General features: G+C 38.4%; 1 protein-coding gene across 2 annotated transcripts in view; it reads left to right on the top strand.

Moving 5' to 3' along the window:
- Positions 1-10486, top strand: part of UCH3 (ubiquitin C-terminal hydrolase 3) — a 93213-nt gene extending 82727 nt beyond the window's left edge. For both annotated transcript variants that reach the window (XM_089414457.1, XM_089414458.1), the window contains 2 exons: positions 9958-10034; positions 10116-10486. In XM_089414457.1, coding sequence (XP_089270583.1) covers positions 9958-10034; positions 10116-10202 — 164 coding nt within the window. In that variant the 3' untranslated portion in view covers positions 10203-10486. The remainder of the gene's footprint in view (positions 1-9957; positions 10035-10115) is intronic.
- Positions 10487-18539: the final 8053 nt, after the last annotated feature.

The raw sequence follows: 18539 nt of genomic DNA, 5'->3' as shown, positions 1-18539 counted from the left end.
AGGCGGATTTCCAGGAGGGAAGTCTAGACTCAGAGGGAGGCCAGAAGAGGAGCGGAGATGGCTGTGGATGACGATTGTGCCATGAGTGCTCATGTACCTCTAGAGAAGAGGTGGGGAGACATTGAGCTGTAGTCAAGAAGACTACAGGCGATGAGGGGCAGAATCCTTGAGGTACCCAACCTCCTGGATTATACTTTGCTACGGGAGCCCCGAGAGAGAGTAGCAGAACTGGTGTATGTCAGTAGAAATAGATGCGGATGAAGCGACAGAGAGTGCTACAGTGCAGGAGTCCTCGGGCAGCGCAAGGCTAGCAGGCTGTAGCAGTGCAAGAGGCACGAAGAGTGTTGCAACAATGCAGGATGGCACAAAGAGGTTTGTAGCGGTGCGAGATGCAGGTAGTTGTTGCAGCAGCGCAGAGGTCAGTAGAGGGAGCACTTGTTAGCAGTAGAGAGAGCTTCAACATTGGGAGTGTTTCTAGGCTGACAGGGATGTTAGTGGTTGGGAGGATCAGTTACTTACTTCTTAGTAACTGAGTTGTAGTGTAGTAGCAGTTTGCAGTATAATGATGTAGCATGATGAGAGGGGGTTGCAGTGTAGATGCAGTGTTGGGAGAAAGGACCAGCAACAACATGGATGCAGAGGGAGTTGCCGTACGAATGTAGCAGTGGTGGGGCTATGGGCAGCATTATAGGATGCAGTAGTGTAGAGGATGTTGGGTGGGGAGGCCTAGCATCAGCACAGGTACTGGTGCCGTATAATCAGAGTGATGCTCAGTGTGGAGTATTACTAGAGCACAATCCTCGCTAAGAGGGAGTGTTGATTTGGGGTAGCATCAGATGTGCTCTAGCCATGAAAATTGGTGGAGAGGCTAAAGCACATGAGATCTCCAAGACACAGAAATGGTTTGGACAGATTGTACTCGGTTTGGGAGATATTAAAATAATTAATATTTTTAATGGAGTTCCTAAGTCTAAACTTAGGAAAAATAAAATATTAATGGGTATTAATATAAAACTGGGTTAGAAGGTTCCAAAAGTCATGGATCAATCCAAATCTAATCTTAGTCGTTTATTAGAGATTTAATCTCGGCCGTTGAAGGACCAATAGGAAAAGTATAAGAGAAGGCTTGAGGGTCAGTTGGAGAACACACCAGAGTGATTAGTCATTCGGTTTGCTAGAGCGGGGTTGCTAAGCAAAGTCAAATCAATGATCAGCAATGAGGGGCAGTGAGTACTGGACAAAGAGGTAGAGATAATGTTGAGAGATCAGCGCAGAGGCAGAGAGCGAGAAGCAACAGCCAGAGTAGGCCACGCAGAGTGCAGCAGAGACAGCGCAGAGGCTAGAGGGCCTGCGTCATCCACGCAGAGGGTAGCAGGAGTGATGCAGAGGGTCCCAGAGGCTGCGCAGTGCCTCAGAGGGCTGATGCAGAGGGTTCTGAGGCTGACGCAGTGTTTCAAAGTTGTTGGAGAGGGTTTTGTGGGACAGGTTTTATGAATACTTGTTTCCGAATAGAGAGCTATCACTGCCGGTTGTTTTTCTCTGTCGGGTGAGCCAGTTTGGCACCTAATTGTACTAAAGGAAATACTGCATAATAATAAACCCTCAGAATTGGGACATGCAAGGGTATGTTTTCTTTTGATGTACTAGGGCAACATTGGCCCAGGAATTGGGTGATGGCCATACGAGTCAGGTAAAGCTCATGCTAGGATTTTTCCCATTTGTTAATGTGTATGTCCTAACCATCTTTTGCATTTTAATATTCTATTGTTTTACATTGTGGCCATGATATGCTTTTTCTTGTTCTTTTAGGTGCGTCAACCTCCTTGGGAAAATTTTTAGGCTTGTCTAGGTATGGGGATGTATGGGCGCCAAATCCCAGAGAGCCAATGGTTAGTTGTACCCAAGAAATGGAGGTGGAATAGGGGCATGTAATGTAAGACAAAAAGTGGTAAGTATGCAATAGGGATAGATGGAACTATGCGATTTCAATCAGGGCTTCTCAAGTAGTGCCCCTTCTATACCTATTGGGCCATTAGGCAAGTCCCATTGTACCAACATTGAAAATTAACCCCCCATTTAAGGTGAGGGAACAAGATTACGGTCAAAACCTTTCTTCCTTCCAGGTCACCCAATAGTCCATGTCAAAATCCCAAATACAAACAAGCATAAGCACCTGATTGTGAAATGAATAAAATACTTTTTGATTTGGCTTTTAGTTTGTATATGTGCCTTTCCAACATATAGGGTAGTGTGCACTTGTTTTGTGCTGTCCCCTCCCTGCATCCATGGGACTATCTTTTCATAGCATTTCTACACTGGATGTTCAAGATTGAAATTCCTTCGTGTCCAGATCAAGGTTGCTTGGGAGCGGGAGTGGAAGCAGGAGCAACATTTTCAAAAGCTCCTAGGTTCGGAGCAAATTTTTATATAATATATATTTTTATATATTTTGATGCATATATGTCAGCGAAAGCATGTAGAATGATGAATTAAATATAAAAAACATAAAAACATGGACTAGACCTTATAACATCAATCATCTAGAAGTTATAATCTTCATCAACCACGTCCACAAGTTAGTAACGTACAACATATTGAGTCTTATGATTCATCAATCTTAAAGTTTCAAGCTTTCAAAATTCAATATATAACATTTATCATCATTCATCACTAAAGTTGTACTTGTAACCATTACCATTACCAATTGGCCAAACTATAGCAATGAATATCTAACATGAAATGAAATGTTTCAACTATCAATTTTCATGAAGCATCATATTCATAATTCATTACCAATGAGTTATAATTGCCAACTTCAAACTTAAATTGTCATCCGTTTTTACAAAAAATATCATAATAAATATGAAAGAGTCAATAGTTATACAAACTACTAGAAACCAAAAAAGACAAATAAATATATTATCTACTGCTTCCTATGACCCTTGCCACGAGAAATGTCTAATTTCTGAGAAGGTTACGATGGTCTACTGGGAGTCTCCTCCCACATAGTCGGACAACCATGTCCAAAACCAGAACCATAAGGCACATGACTTCCACGTGAGGATGTAGATGGAGGTGGCAACAACAAAGGCAAAGATTGTGGAACTTGAGCACTGCTACTGGATGATGGGGGTAGCATGGCTGCTATTGTTGCTTCATCATCATCTTTCAAAAATTTTGTTTCCAATTCTTCTAGATGTAGAGCTTCATCCTCCAAATTATCTTCCTTTGGGTTGTTGTCCCAAGTCATAAATGATGTATCATCACAAGCCTGATCACAGTAATATGTCAACAACCTCAAGTTGTAGTGCACAAAAACCAAGCCCGGTTTTCGTTGAGGCTGTTTCTTCTCACATTATGGATGAAGCTAAAGGTTTTCCAACACCTCTCTGTCGAAGAAGTATTTATAACCTGTGAAAGCACTTTTTTTGCCAATTTTCCCAAAAGTCGCTGGCCGCCATACATGTTTTACCATGTGACAACATCCAATTTGTCCCTATCTTCCATTGCATGCAAAGAACCAAACACTCTAGTGCTAGTGAAGTATTTACCTAATTCAAGATGCAATCTAGCACACTCCTCCCTGCCAGGGACCAACTTGTCTAATGTTGTCATATACCCATTTTGTACCTCTGGATATATATGGGGTTTGGTCTTAACCCCACCCCAATGTGCAGGTTTTCCCAACCAAGATGGAGAGTAGTACTTTGGCATAAGAATATACACTAAGGCATGTAGTGGAACATTAAGTTTATCCCACCGTGGACACAAAATTGTAAATAATATCATACAAGTTGGGGCCTTTTTGTTGAACAATAAGTTTTATTTGCCCCCACATGTTATCCATCTGCTCATACACCTCCCCAATCACTAGTGCGTCTATATATGCGAAATGAATCATGTTATAAATGGGTTTGGTGTATTGCAAAACATCTTTCACACGTGCCCAAAACAAACCATCAAGAGTGGTCTCCACCTCTTCGAAACCTTGCCTGTCAAGTGTGGTTGGAGCCCTGTCCTTTAATACCTGCCAGTGTTGACTTGTTACCCTGCTAGCCAATGGCTCTCTTACCTTCAAAAGGCGCATGAAGATGAGGTAATAGCTAGCAAATCTAGTCGTCGCAATCTTCAACAACTCCAACCTTGAGTGACTGTGGAAAAGCCTATGGGCGTTGCTGTGATTGGTAATAAACTATATCAATCTCTTGCCTCTTGTATAAATCACCAATCCACCTGAATTGAGGTTGTTTGTTCTTAATAATATCACACATCAAAAGGTTCATTATGTGAACCAAACACCCAAACCAAAATATGTTGGGGTATTTATCCTTAATGATTGCTCCCAGTGCCTTACAATTAGAAGCATTATCAGTGATGATTTGGATGACATTGTATGGCCCAATACTTTCAATTGTTTGAAGTAATTGTTTTGCAATGTTGATGGCGGTCTTGAACTTTTCCGAGTAATCATTAGCTGAAAGGAAGATTTCACCACTAGCAGACACACAAAAAACACTTATCAATGGCTCGCCTTTTACATTTGTCTAGGCATTAGATATAATGGATACCCCATAGTCATTCCAAGATTTTTTTTTTTCATGATCAAGTCCCACGATTCTAGCTTTGTCATAACCAGGGCTCTTGTATCCTTTAGGGGCATCATTGAAGGCGGAAACCATTTCATGCCAATAAGGTGAGCGAAGAACATTGAATGGTATCCCACATGCATAGAGAAACAAGAATTTTTTTGCATCCGCATCATCCCTATACCCTTGATCAAGTAAATCTGATATGGTTATACTTGTGCCTCCATATCCACTACCATGGGTGGGATGTTGACGGAGTTCCTAGTGTATGTGATTGTGGGCTAGTGGTGTCATGTTCAAAGTCACCCTTTGATCTTTTAGATTTGTATTGGGCTTCCTCCTCTTCCCTTATGTATTTGGCTCTTTGAACTTGTGACACACTTCCACAAGTTGTGATTCCTATTTGTTTATTTCCATCCCATGCCATTTTCCCATAGAGATGCTTTCTGGCACGGGTGTATGACCCTGTGAAAGTATTTTTGCAATGGAGGCATGTAAATTTAGTGGTTCCAACCCCTCCTGAAAACCTAGTAACATATTTCCACAAGGAGGTTTGGTCTACTTTGTCTTTTTTGCCCTCATCATCTCCACTCTCATTATCCTCCTACTCTTCCTCTTAGTACTGCTCCTCTTCAGGGTTTTCAAATCCACCACTAGCCACTTCTTCATCCTTTTCATCACTCCTTCTGCTCCACAACACCATCATAACAAAAAAATGAACCAACATCAAGAGAATTCCAAGCCATATAGCCATGATGTTTGAAGTTTTGAACTTTGGTGGGGTTATAGTTTCTTACCTGCAATAAAATGGAGGAATGGGAATGGGAAAGAGAGGAGAAATTTTTTCATTTAACAATGAACATATAAAAAACACAAATGCTATATGGAAAAATATAAAGAATGGGATTAGAGTTTAGACCCTACCTCTTTGGCTCTCTAATGGTGCCTTCAATTCCAAGCCCCAATCTCCATTGCAATCCTTAAGTAACCCTCTCAATCTTCTTCTCACTCACCTCACGCTCCAAATGCAAATGATACATTGTGGGAGGGGAGGAGGGATTTTATTTCTTTTGGCCCTGTTGTGGTGTGGATTGCACAGGGACCGCAACAACGTTCAGGACGGGGGCTGTCACTTTGATCCCTGCCCACTCTGTTCTAGCTGTCTCCCAACAACAGGCTATGAGGGGTAGTCCCTATGGAATGAGGTGAAAGAAAGTAAGTTGAGAAATCAACTTACTTCGGAGACACGTATGAGTGGACTAGCCACTTGGTTGAATTTAAGCAAGATGATGATTAAATTAGATTTTCTATTATGAGACTAGTGGCTTAATGGAGTCACAAATTCTTGCTTCTTATGAATTGAAACTAAATGACTGGATGGACATCCGCTGCTTGAATGATTGACTAACCTATATGATGTGCAAATGCTAGAACCTATGTGATATGCTATGGTCTTGGTAAATTTTAGTGAAATGCCTAGTCTAAGTGTAACCTTCCCTTAAATATTTTGAAGCTGGGCTCCAAGTTAGGTTGTGGGAGGGAGGCTAACAGGAAGCAGACTAGGGCGTGATTAACGATACCTTCTGTTAGGTTTCTATCACCCGATGCCTCCGGCGCTGCAGAGACTGTGGCTCTGACCACTACAAGGTGTTAACCACCGAAGAGTTGCCAAGCCCCCTCAAGCTAGATAAGAAGGGTTGACCTATATCTCTATCAACCTAGCTTATGCTAAGAGGTAAATTATTAATGCAAATCTAAATCTAGAATGCTTATGCAAGAGATTATGAGTGAGATTTATCTTGAGTTAAGATCTCTTTAAGTTGTTTAAGTACTTTAATTAGAAACCTTTTAATGGTACTTAACAATAGTGAATCACAATCTTAAACAAGATAAAATGCTTGCAAATTTCAACAATATACCAAGATAACAAAATACCCAAGATGCCAAATGCAAACAGTGGTCAATCAAGTGGCCGATCATAGATTTATGATAATTTATATCAGCACTACTACTTAAGAAAATTCAGATTTACCAATGTATAACAGCGGTGCATAAACCACTCCAAATAATGAAAATTACTCAATACATTGAAGCATAAAATTTCCAATTCAACTAGCAATGTAAATTAACTTCTTTGGCATACTTTATGATGGAGTATTCTGCAATATTTCAGATCTGATTTTAAGATTACAGTAGTAAGTAAAGGCAGATCAACAAGATAAAAACTGCCCAAATAGGATATCCAATGTGCCAAAAAATAGCAAAATGCACCAGAACTTGAGAATTTCAAATTTAGGGCTTTAGGTGAGTTTGTCTTAGCAATATTCAGATCTGATATGATTATTACAACAGTGAATTAACCACAAATCAACAAATTAACCCAACGAAAAATAACTGTCCAATACTTCTAAAAATATAAACTTTTCATCAAAATTGATTTTTTTTTTGAGTTTTTAGAGAATTTTTTTTCTTCAGAAAATTCAAAACTGATAAACTAATTACAGCAATAAGTTAGTTACAGATCAGCAAGTTAAAAATATTGAATAGGATGTCCCAAATGTCTAAAAATAGTAAGTTTTTGCCGGGGAATTGAAATTCAAAATTTTAGTCCTAATTAAGTATATGCTTCAGAAATATTTCAGATTTGAATTTCACAGTTATGCAATAATTTCCAGCGAGTTAAAATGTTAGATCTAGGAAAAAATAGAGAGGCCCAAGTGGTCAAAACTTGTGAAAAATTAGGTTTTGCAATTTCAATCGATTTTGACCAATTAGAATATAGTTTTAGGGCCTCGAAATTAATGATTTAACTGCTGTAATGAAACTGAAGCAAAATGAGGGTTTGGAGGTCAAACCAATATTCCACCAAGTTTTCGGGACATGGGAGTGAGGGAGCATGGATATGCAGGTGTGACCTATGCAAAAAATCCCCACCAATTTTTAGGAAATGTGGGGGGATGTTTGTGCCTTAAAAACTTATAAATATAAAAATATATGATATATCATTGAAATTTTAATATTTATAATGTAACTGTCTTTATCATTATATAATATACAACACTTACATTATGAAGGATAAATGATAAATCATATAATCAATTGAAGTTTAAAACAAATTTAAAACGAAAAGCATGATATCATATAATCATACATCATACATGTAAGTTTGTAACAGTGTAGTGTAACTACTAACAATATACAATGAAAATAAATGTTTAAAGTTTTAAAGTTTAAACCATATTGAAGTTCTAACTTGAATACCGAATATTGAAATAAAAGTCAAGTCTGACACATCAAGAGTCAAATTTTTATAGAGTCAGACTCCAGTCTAATATATCATATATAAGATTCAAAATAAATTGAAGTCTACTGAAGTCTGAAACAGAAAAATAAATACGTTAATAACATAAGAACATATCAAATGATAAATCGTAAATGAGCATAATTGCTCAAGTTAATGCCTGCTAGTCTCTGCATCTAGCTGAAAAGAGCGATACCATTGAAAGATGAAACAATATGAAATGAACATTGAAAATAATGTTTAAACCCTTCCCTGTTCATAAAAAATAGGATTTTTTTGTTTCATTAAAAAATTTGTTATTTTTGTTTAGGGAAACGACCCCTCATGACCCCTTTCGTCTAGGAAACGACCGCATTTGGAGGGTTCGACCCCGAAAATCAAGGAAATCCCCCCTTACAAGTTTCTATGGGTACCTTGCTTTTTGGGAGCACGGGGAAACAACCCCAGTCGTCCCCAAGTCCCCGGAGTGCGAGGGAGCTAGGAAACTTGACCCCTAGGTGGGGGGACGCGACCTCGTGGAACACCGGGTCAAACCCTAGGCCCAAAGATTTGTAGGTTAAACCGTTGAAAATTGTTGAAACTTTGGGATTATCTTGCCGCTTGCTAGATATGAATTTTGAGACCTTAATCTTGCAAAACCGCCAAGTATTTAGCCTTGCATATTCGGATTAGGGTTTCAAGTCAATTTTGGGGCAAAAGAAGCCAAAATTTGGATAACTAAGACAAGGGAAGCGAATTTGTGGGGATAAGTGGGCTAGGATGATAGATCGGGCCACTAGGAGGCTGGAAATGGCCAAGAAGGGCCAACGCTTTGCCTAGAGAGGCCAACGTTTGGGAAATAGGGGTCTAGGGGGCAAGCCCTAAGGCCTAGAGCCTAAGGCCTAAAGGCTCCACAAGGGAGCCACAAGCCCTTAGAGGGCTGCAGCTAAGGAAGAGGAGGAGAGAGGGCCAAGGGAGGGCCGAAAAGGAGAGGAGGCCTGTGCAGGCCTAGGAAGGGCTAACGGACAGCTTTCCTGCAGCCCTGGTCCAGATATGGCGTGGATATCACAAGTACAAAATCTACAAGTTGAAACTTGATGAAACTGAAATGTGAGACCTGGGGAGTTAAGAGTTCTGAAAGTGATGAAGACTGTTGAATGTTGAACCACTGAACATCATTTTCTTAAGAAAAGCAATGACAATGCCCAACTTATTTTTAATTCTCTGCTGGTCTCTTCCCAATTCACACAGCCAAACTGGAAATGCAAAAGTGAGCATGGAATTAGGGTTTTTTTCTATAAAAGGGGTTGGCACTTAACTGTTACAGGGTTTGCTGTTGGGCCTGCTTAAAATGCAGACTTATTGCGGCTTTTTAATATAAAAAATATTTTTTTGCTAAAATCGATTCAGGTACCCTAAATCAGGGTATGTCTCCAGATTGGCGTATGGTGTGAAAGAGTATAGCTGGGCATGGCAAGATATGAGCATGGGTTTATTTCCTGTATGTGGGTACGGTATCCTGTACATGTATGAGGAGTCTCAACCTTGGGTATGCTACCCATGTTGTAGAGCTTGAAAATCTTATATGATGGTAAAATCCAAATGGAGGGAAAACTTCCAAAAGCCATGTGGGAGGAACCTTTTCTCTTTTGGAAACTTTGTCATTTCCCTGTTTTAGGCAGCTTGGAGTTTTACCTACATATGTGAGAGTTAGCCCAAAAGGCTAATGGTATGGTACTGCTTGTGTTCTTGTTGGATTCTTTCTCAAGACATGAAATGAGGCTGATCATTATGCACTTTTCTTACAAATGAACGTGTTGATTCATTGAAACTTGAAAGTATTGTAAAAATGGATGTATTTACTTTTCCTTATTTTTTGCAATAGAGAATAGTGGTCCTAAAAGCCGTAAAATATCACAGTTTTGTTAAAGTGTTGTTACTAGTTCCAAGGAATAGCCATATGTGTTGTATTGATATGAGCTGTGTGTGATGCAGTAGCCGCTTAATGAATCTGGAATCAGTAAACTTCACCATATATGCCACAACCACTATTCTTTGTTTTGCTTGATTAAACAAGTTTCATGGGTGCAGGAAAATTATATGAACTTGATGGAAGGTGGCCTTCTCCTACATGCCATGGACCCAGTTCACCTGAAACCTTATTGAAGGTGGGTATTGTTATAATTTAGTTTTCTATTCTTATTTTGTTTGTCTCATCATTCATCTAATTAAATCTATGTTCTTTACAGGATGCTGTCGGAGTCATTCAAAATGTTAGCAAGAAAATTCCTGATTCAGTGAATTTTAGTGTCATAGCCCTTTCAAAGAAAACCTGAGCCCGTACTATATTAATTGTTATTCTGGAGTGCTCTTCTGGGCTCTTAATGGCGGGGCTCTTCTGGGGAGAGCTTCATCTTTTGAGAAATGTTCAAATGTTGTGGTTGGGAGATCATAAAATTTAAATTGAGATACAAAATCAAGAATTCTTTCAGCTACTGAAACTTATTGCTAGTGCTATTCATAAGTAGATGTTTGTGAAGTCAATAGATGCTTAAAGCTTGCCTTTATTTTGTTTTTGTCTTGTTTTTATTGAGTAATTTCTTTTAGAATGATAATTTTACATCTGCTGTCTTGTAGTGTTGTGTGTTTTCTTTAAACACAGAATTTTGCAGCCTTGGCTGTGTAATTATTTAGGTTTATCCTAGATTTTGAAGACTTACGGAAACATTATGCAAATGACTACTTATTCCATGTTTATCATACAGATATAGGGGAATAATTGTGGTCTTTGTTTTTGGTAAGCTTTACAAACTTCTAATCGTGTATTGATGATGTCTAGCGTTTGGGAAATCATTATCAATTCTAAGTTAAAGCAAGAAAAGCAGTTGGTAATGAATCCTTAAATCACTTGTCCATTTTGAAAATTGCGAAGTAGGAATATGGAATTATGTTTCTAAGGGTAAACTAATAGCACCAAGGTGATGTATTTATATACTAGATCAGGTATTTTTAGTACTGTTAATGATTGTGTAAGTCTAACCAGTCACAGTGATGTATTTCTCATATAAGTGGGCTGAATATCTAATTGCATCAAGAGAAGCCATGGTCTTTTTAAAAATAGAATAGAATATATAATATAATATTTTTATTTACATCTATAGGAAAGCTGGAAGACCTAGAAGACCAATAATTTCAAAAATTTACATTTGCAGCTTTGATGTACTTTATCTCAAGGATTTCTAGCAATATACTCAATTTTTCGTGGTGTTTTAGAACATCCTTAATGTCACTGTATGCTTTGTTGGAAACTCAACAAGCTATGGCTACTCAAATCTTCACACTGAATCAAGTGTTTATTTGACTGGTTCATACATGGGATACTGTATCATTACATCCACTGTGTTATCAATCTCTCTTTGTTTGCAAGGTACGTATAGAGTTTTAGCTCTGTTTATATTTTTCCATCTCCATTTTTCCATTGATAACTGACAAGAACTTACCTTGAATTGACCAAGTAAATGTTTTTGGTTTTAAATGCTTAGAGATCTCTTGGAGGCACTATTTTACTGTGTAATTAATCATTATGTTGATCTCATGTTTGTAGGATCCCATTTTTTCCACCAGGTTATTGCCATGTCTTTTATTACTCTTTTTTGTATCGTCTTGAATGGCCAATGGTTCATCTAGAAAATCTTTTTCAATTCTCCATTTTGTAATCCATTTCATCACATCGCAGCACTAACCAACCTTTATCTTAAGATGCAACCTTTGTTTGCATCAATGATCCATATCCATGTTTTATTTTGATAACATATGCAATAAGTTGGCATAATGCTTCTTTTATCTATGCTTCTCAAATCTTCAAATTGAATGGAGTGCTTCCATTCTACCTGTTCATACATTGGATAATATACTATCACATGCATGATGGTTGCAATTTATCATTGTTTGAAAAGCATGCATAGAGTTTTGGCGATGCTTATAGCAATTGACTTCTGCTTCCTGCTCATCCATGATATCAAAGAAGAATCCAGAGAGAACTAGCACTGAGAAGTGCTCTAGCGATCCTCCACACTGCCTACCCAGTCAGCGTTCGAATAATCATGCAGTTTCATATTTCCGGCAGTGTATCTCAGTCCATGAGAGATTGTGCCCCGAAGATATCTCAGAAGATTCTTGGCACCAATCTAGTGAGGCTCAACCAAATATGAGCTCACCATGCTAACTGCAAAACATATGTCTGGAGGAAAGTTCACCAAGAACATCAACGCGAATGAGTTTATGAAACTCAGAGGCATTTCCCAAATCTGGTCCGACATCACTACCATATACTTTCTGAAAGTTAAGATCCTTGAGGTAGTCACAGGCTTGCAGTTTATCATTCCACATCCGGAATCCAACTCCCTCTTACTTCTGCAAATGAGAGGGTCTGCACCTGTCAGAAATAGGTCGTCCTCATAAGGTGCGGTATGAGAGGCTATCATCCACAACCTTCGGGTAATGGTTTGGATCGGTTTCACTCCTAGTGAATCTTAGTTTCATTAGACAACTATCAATCCTCTCATACTACGCTCGGGGTGTTTTTCTTCAAGCCATAGAGGGCTTTCTTCCACCTGTATACATGAGATTCTCGATCATGAATCTCAAACTCCTCAGGTTGTTCCAAACCCGTGGACCTGTTGCATGAGGGGAATGGTTCCCTTATAAGATTTTCCTTCGGTACATCTCAGACATGTACCTTCATGCTCTACTTGAATTCAGACATCCCTATCACCATCTGACTCACATCAGGTAGGACCCCATAGGTAGACCTCCGGTGTTATAGATGCGATATTTCAATTGACATGATCCCCAATGGACCATCCTACAACTTGATACAAATTGCCAACCCAGAACCCATGAGAAAAAGCATCTTTGAAAATTCTTTTTTTTTTAACACGTACCTTTCCATCGATGAATGCCACCTTGAAACCTTTGACTTCCATTTCCGAGATGGACACCAGGTTCTTCTTGCGATCAGGTACATAAAAGAGATTCTGTAAATGAATCGAGTTACCCTCATTCAATTGAGGGTTAACATTCCCTACACCCTTTCCGAGATAGGTGGCATCGGCGCCAAGTATAATCCACGATTGTTTCCATCTCTACCAAATTAGAGAGTGCACTCATCTATCCGATGAAGTTCCTTGAAGCACTACAATCAATAAGCCAGATTCCCAAAGAATCTGAAGGAGAGGGCCAATACAAGATAACACTTCTTTATCTTATCGGAAACAACATTTGATTCTTCATACGTAGGGTTCCTTGCTTTCTTTGAAGAGTAGGCCATTTCCTTGATGACTTGCATTACCTGTCATTCCTTTGATCATTGAAGATGTCCCTAGAATGATTGTTATCATCAACAAGTGATGTGTCCCTGTCATTCAGACACTCCTTTGCATAATGGCGAATGAGGGTTAACATTCCCTACACCCTTTGGGGATAGGTGGCATCGACTCCAAGTATAATCCCACGATTGTTTCCATCTCTACCAAATTAGAGAGTGCACCCATCTATCCGATGAAGTTCTTTGAAGCACTACAATCAATAAGCCAGATTCCCAAAGAATCTGAGGGAGAGGGCCAATACAAGATAACGCTTCTTTATCTTATCAGAAACAACATTTGATTCTTCATCCCTGGGGTTCCTTGCTTTCTTTGAAGAGTAGGCCATTTCCTTGATGACCTGCATTACCTGTCATTCCTTTGATCATTGAAGATGTCCCTGGAATGATTGTTATCATCAACAAGTGATGTGTCCCTGTCATTTAGAGACTCTTTCACATAATGGCCAAACAAGTTATCTGCCTTTCCTTCCACCTTGAGATCTGGTCTTCCAATGAAGTGATCTTTAGGTAGGCCATATTCCGCTGCGCCATTATGATAATATTCTTTGCTTCGGCTTCACCCTTGGTGAATTTGAAGAGGGATGAGAAATCCATTGATCCTTTTCTTTTTCCCAACTATCTTCGGTGATTGCTCTTTGACTCTTGCTTGGGCATTGCCTTCACCTGAGCTCCAATACCATGTTAATTTTAGGTATGTTCTATGCTTAGAGCAATTTATTTCAATTTTCACAGTGAGCTCAATATCTTTTCCAGATTAGCAATCACATCAGCATTAAAGTAAATTGCAGATAGAACATAAACATAAATCGCAGAAGACAAGCCAAGACAAGAGGACACAAGATGTGGCGCTAGCTAGGGACAAACCCCAATGTGGGGAAACCCTTGATCAATTTTTCATATATGTTCTTCAATAGTTCAGCAAAGAGAGAGAGATAGTACGCTTACAACGGAAGGCAACACTTTGAATTATCTAGATAAGAGCATAGATCATCTCTAAGAAGAGTTGAAGACATGCTGCTTCCACTATTTCTCCAAGGTGACTCTTTCACCTATTGTTGTGTTGCATTTTGTCATCATGCTGCACCTCACTGCGCTGCACCATGTTGCACCCATCATTACTATACTGCATCTCATCATGCTTCATTAATCATGACTGTACCCATCATTGTACTGCATTATGTGCCATTGCTGCACCATGTTGCCATCCTGACTATGTGTTGGTTGCACCTTGCTTGCTTATTGTCCCTAGCATGCTTGCTGTTACATGCTAGTTGCCCCTTGCATGCTAGATGTAACATTGCATGCTTGGTGTATTTGTTGCTAAGTACCATACAACTATCCCAATGTTAGTTAGTTGTCTCTTGCATGTTGCTCTCCTTCGGAGACAGATGCTCCCGCTGTTCTCGCTGTTCCCAGCAGTTCCGGATTTTTCGACTTTTTCGACAGTTCCAACTTTTCCAGCTTTTTCTTCAAGTTCCAGCTTTTCTGGCTTTTTCTGCCAGTTCCGGCTTTTCTGGCTTTTTCGGTAGTTTTGACTTTTCCGACAGTTTTGGCTTTTCCGGCTTTTCCAGCGGTTCAGGCTTTTGCCCTCTAGATCAGAGCAACATTATTCCTTAGGATCTCTCCTCCTTCTAAAATCCAAAGACAAGTAGAGAGAGGAAGAGATCCCAAGTGTGTGTTGAAATGACTTGAAGGCCACCTCTATTGATACTAAAACGTTGAGCACGTGGGGTTTATTTGGTTGCTGGCCGACCTTGACAAATTGTCTTATAACACAAATAAATTCATAACTCCATGAATACTTATCGGAATCTGATGATCTTTAGATCAATCCTACACCTCTCGATGAGAGGGATCCAAGAAAAATATTAGCTGCCATAAATAAGATGACCTACATGGAGTTTGGTCCTAGTTGCCAATTTTAAACAGTTATTTAATACATAGTAGAGGGATTTCATGCCCCTTATTACCAGGAAACACACAAGTTTCAATTAAATTCAAGCCCTAAGTACTTTAAGAAGGAACTACTTCTAGTTAGTTGCCATTAAATGCGGTGATTATATCTATCTTGCAAGTACCCATTATCATTAGCTTTGTGTTTTAACGTTAGCATTCATTTTAGAGTAAATGCAAAATTTGTGTAGTTCATCAAAATGTCTTTGGAAACTATTGTCGTGCTTTGCTAGTAACACATCTACTTAAATCAAGAACAACAAAACATAACTTGCTTTCCATATTCCATTTTTTCTCTAGCAATATTCTCATCGATGTTATGAAAACATAGAACAATGTTGGAGAGGGGACATCCTTGTTTCAATGTGATAACAACGTTGATTTTGACTTTCTTTCCTTGACATTATCATATATCAGCTTTCAATTCCACGATAACCTTTTCATACAAGTGGAAAGTAGGTTCTCTAATGTTCCACTAGAATTCATAATAAACTAGCATAGATCCATCTTATCTTTGCATGCATCATGCATTGATCGGAATAAAAAGAGTGGCACAAACCTTAATGTAAGTGGGTTACTTGGATATCAAGATCAAAATTTATTTTGGGGGTAGTAGGGTTTATCTTTGTTTGACACTTTGATTGACTTAATTGAGCCTGGCACAATAATTTGAATTTGTTCAACACTATTTCCTTGGTGATTAGGGGTTATAATGAAATGCATTTTGAATGATACATAATGGTGTTCTAGTTTTCAAAGTTGGTGTTTGGAAATGAGTAATATTGTAATGTTCCCTATTATGAGTAATGTTCCCTATGAAAAAGCCTATCCAACCTTGTAGGCTGCAGTCTTTGATAAATGGGAAAACCCATTATCTAATGTTGCAAGGCAACATTGGGTAAATTTGGGGTAACCCCTCATTAGTTTAAGGAAGAGATAGTCCAATGAGGAATCTATAAATAAAGGAGATGAAACCATTTTCTCATCATAAAATTGGATTGAATTATCTCTGTTTTTTTGAATTGAAGTTCTGAGCAGTTTAAGACCCCTTTTTCTCTTGATTGGTTTGGTGGAGGTGATCCCATCCTAGCTAGTCTCTTCTTTTCTTTGTTTCATTACATAATCTTTAGAGCAACTCGGGTTTGTCCTAGCTATCAAGAAAGCAAATTTCTTGTGGCTATTACTTGGTCAATCAAGTATTGTTGAAGAGTAGTGAAGGAACTTTTGTGGTAGTCTAGGCCATCACTTGTTTTTTGGACAACCGCAAAGCCATAGGCAAGACTAAGGCCATGGCAGTGAGTTTGGACCCCCCCTTGAACAACAAATTCCAACTCAACAATTGGTACTTTGGCTAGCCTGCGTAAAACCACATGGGGGGATTTGGGTAACAGACTCGATGGTGAGTTTTGATGGATTTTTAAGCCTAACACATCAATATGATAGTAAGGATTGGCATGTATATAAGGATTGGATTGGCAATAGGACAATAGATGAACAATTAGGGCAGAATGAGTCCTTAGTAGGTAGAGGTCAAGTAGGTAACCAATTTGTAAGTTGGTCAAAGAACATAGAGGATTTTTATTGTTGATTTCAGTGGTAACTATAGAAGTGGATATTTTGTGTTGGTAGACAACATCTATTGCTTGCTCATAAATATTTTTTAGCAACCCTGGTGGTAGGTTGTTATATTGATATAAGAACAAATTTATTATTGTTTGCATCATTGTGTACTCTATGTTATCTAGGCTTGAAGTCAAAAGAATATCTTGAAAAATTGAGTGTGTGCCTTGACCCTAAGGGTAAAAATCACCTTGGGACATTACAAATATGGCTTTCAATTTTGCCTTAAGAGGCCATTGCTTGTCATTATATTGGACAATGCCAAGATGGTATTAAAATAGATATGAAATATTGTTTACTTTTGGAAATTCAATTGGATGAGTAGCAACAACTTTCAATTTGAGTTTTTCATTGAGATAATGACTTCTCATTGATGTTCAAATTTTATTGACATAGAGACTATGGACCAAATATTTAAAACAACTAGTTTGGATTTAGTACTAGTCAACTCAACATGCCATAGAAACATACATTTTGAATGAAGTACTTTTTCTTCCAAGGAAAACTTTTGTGGGAAACCCAATGGACGCTTTCACATGTTTGTGAACGACATCCCTAGTAAATATGTTGATGTAGACTACTACACTTTATAGAGTTGGTTTTGAACCAAGTACTCATTGACATGGAACTAGCCAAATGCCCAACAACATTGACAAAAATTGATTCAGCTAACCCTTTAGGCTAGAAAGAAATTACACTTGAAAAATTGCAATCGATAATATTGGTAGCATTAGGTTTTATAGGAAGGATCATGTATTGTTAAGATGAACGTGATAAAGCTTTTAATGGCTCACAAGCATAAACCTTGCCATATCAATAGGTTCAATAAGATAAATATTAATCCTTGAACACAAACTACAATGGTTTTCCCATATGTAATATTGCATGTCATACTTAGTTGCTATGCTCTAGTCACCCTTTTAACAGGGTTTTCTCTTGTGGCTAGGACTTTGTAAGAAATTAGTTGGCTTGGGCATCACTAGATTAAGATTTATTTCGATTAAGATGATTTTTTGAAGGGACCTTTGCACCTAGAAACTTGATTGTTTAATCTTTCTAGCTTACCTATTTGTATGTACTCAAGAAATGTGGATTTAATCAGTGTTTATTAGAGTGATTAGAAGCTTAATCATTTGCCATATTAGATTATGAGCCCCTAGACAATCAAAAAGTCCAAGGCCACATTGTCATGAATTGCTAAACCTTATCTATGGATGAGTTGTCATGATCCATTGATGAGTTGTCAATGATCTAGAATGGTCAAATTGTTGTACTATAAATTCATATCATGAGATCAATACAACGCATTGAAAGAACTTAAAAGCCTTTTCTGCCACATTCTTGTCATGTTATGCTTGTGATCAATCCTTAACATGCCATTCAATAATTCATGCAAATATATTCAACATTTTTTGCTAAAATATTTATGGGTAAGGTACATACACTATGGCTTTTTTAAATTCTTTTCTAATAATCAAGATAAAGGTTTGACCTTCACAATTGTCTTGGTCCAAGTTCTTATGCAATCATAAATTACCTATTAGTAGCCACTTGGGAAGCCCATCACTTTTGTACAGATCACCCAATTTGAGACTCCTTATAGTTGGATGATTAAATCACACCTCCCTTGTGCCACACAAAGTACTTGCAGGGCTTGTTTGTGGATTTGAACTCCATATCTTTTGGTGTGGACCAGAGGATGCCTAGAAATCAA

The sequence above is a fragment of the Pinus tabuliformis genome, chromosome 6 (genome assembly GCF_031772625.1).
Source record: "Pinus tabuliformis cultivar Carrire ecotype Pingquan chromosome 6, CPIR1, whole genome shotgun sequence".
Taxonomy (NCBI): Eukaryota; Viridiplantae; Streptophyta; class Pinopsida; order Pinales; family Pinaceae; genus Pinus; species Pinus tabuliformis.
This window is presented reverse-complemented; position numbering and strand designations above follow the sequence as displayed.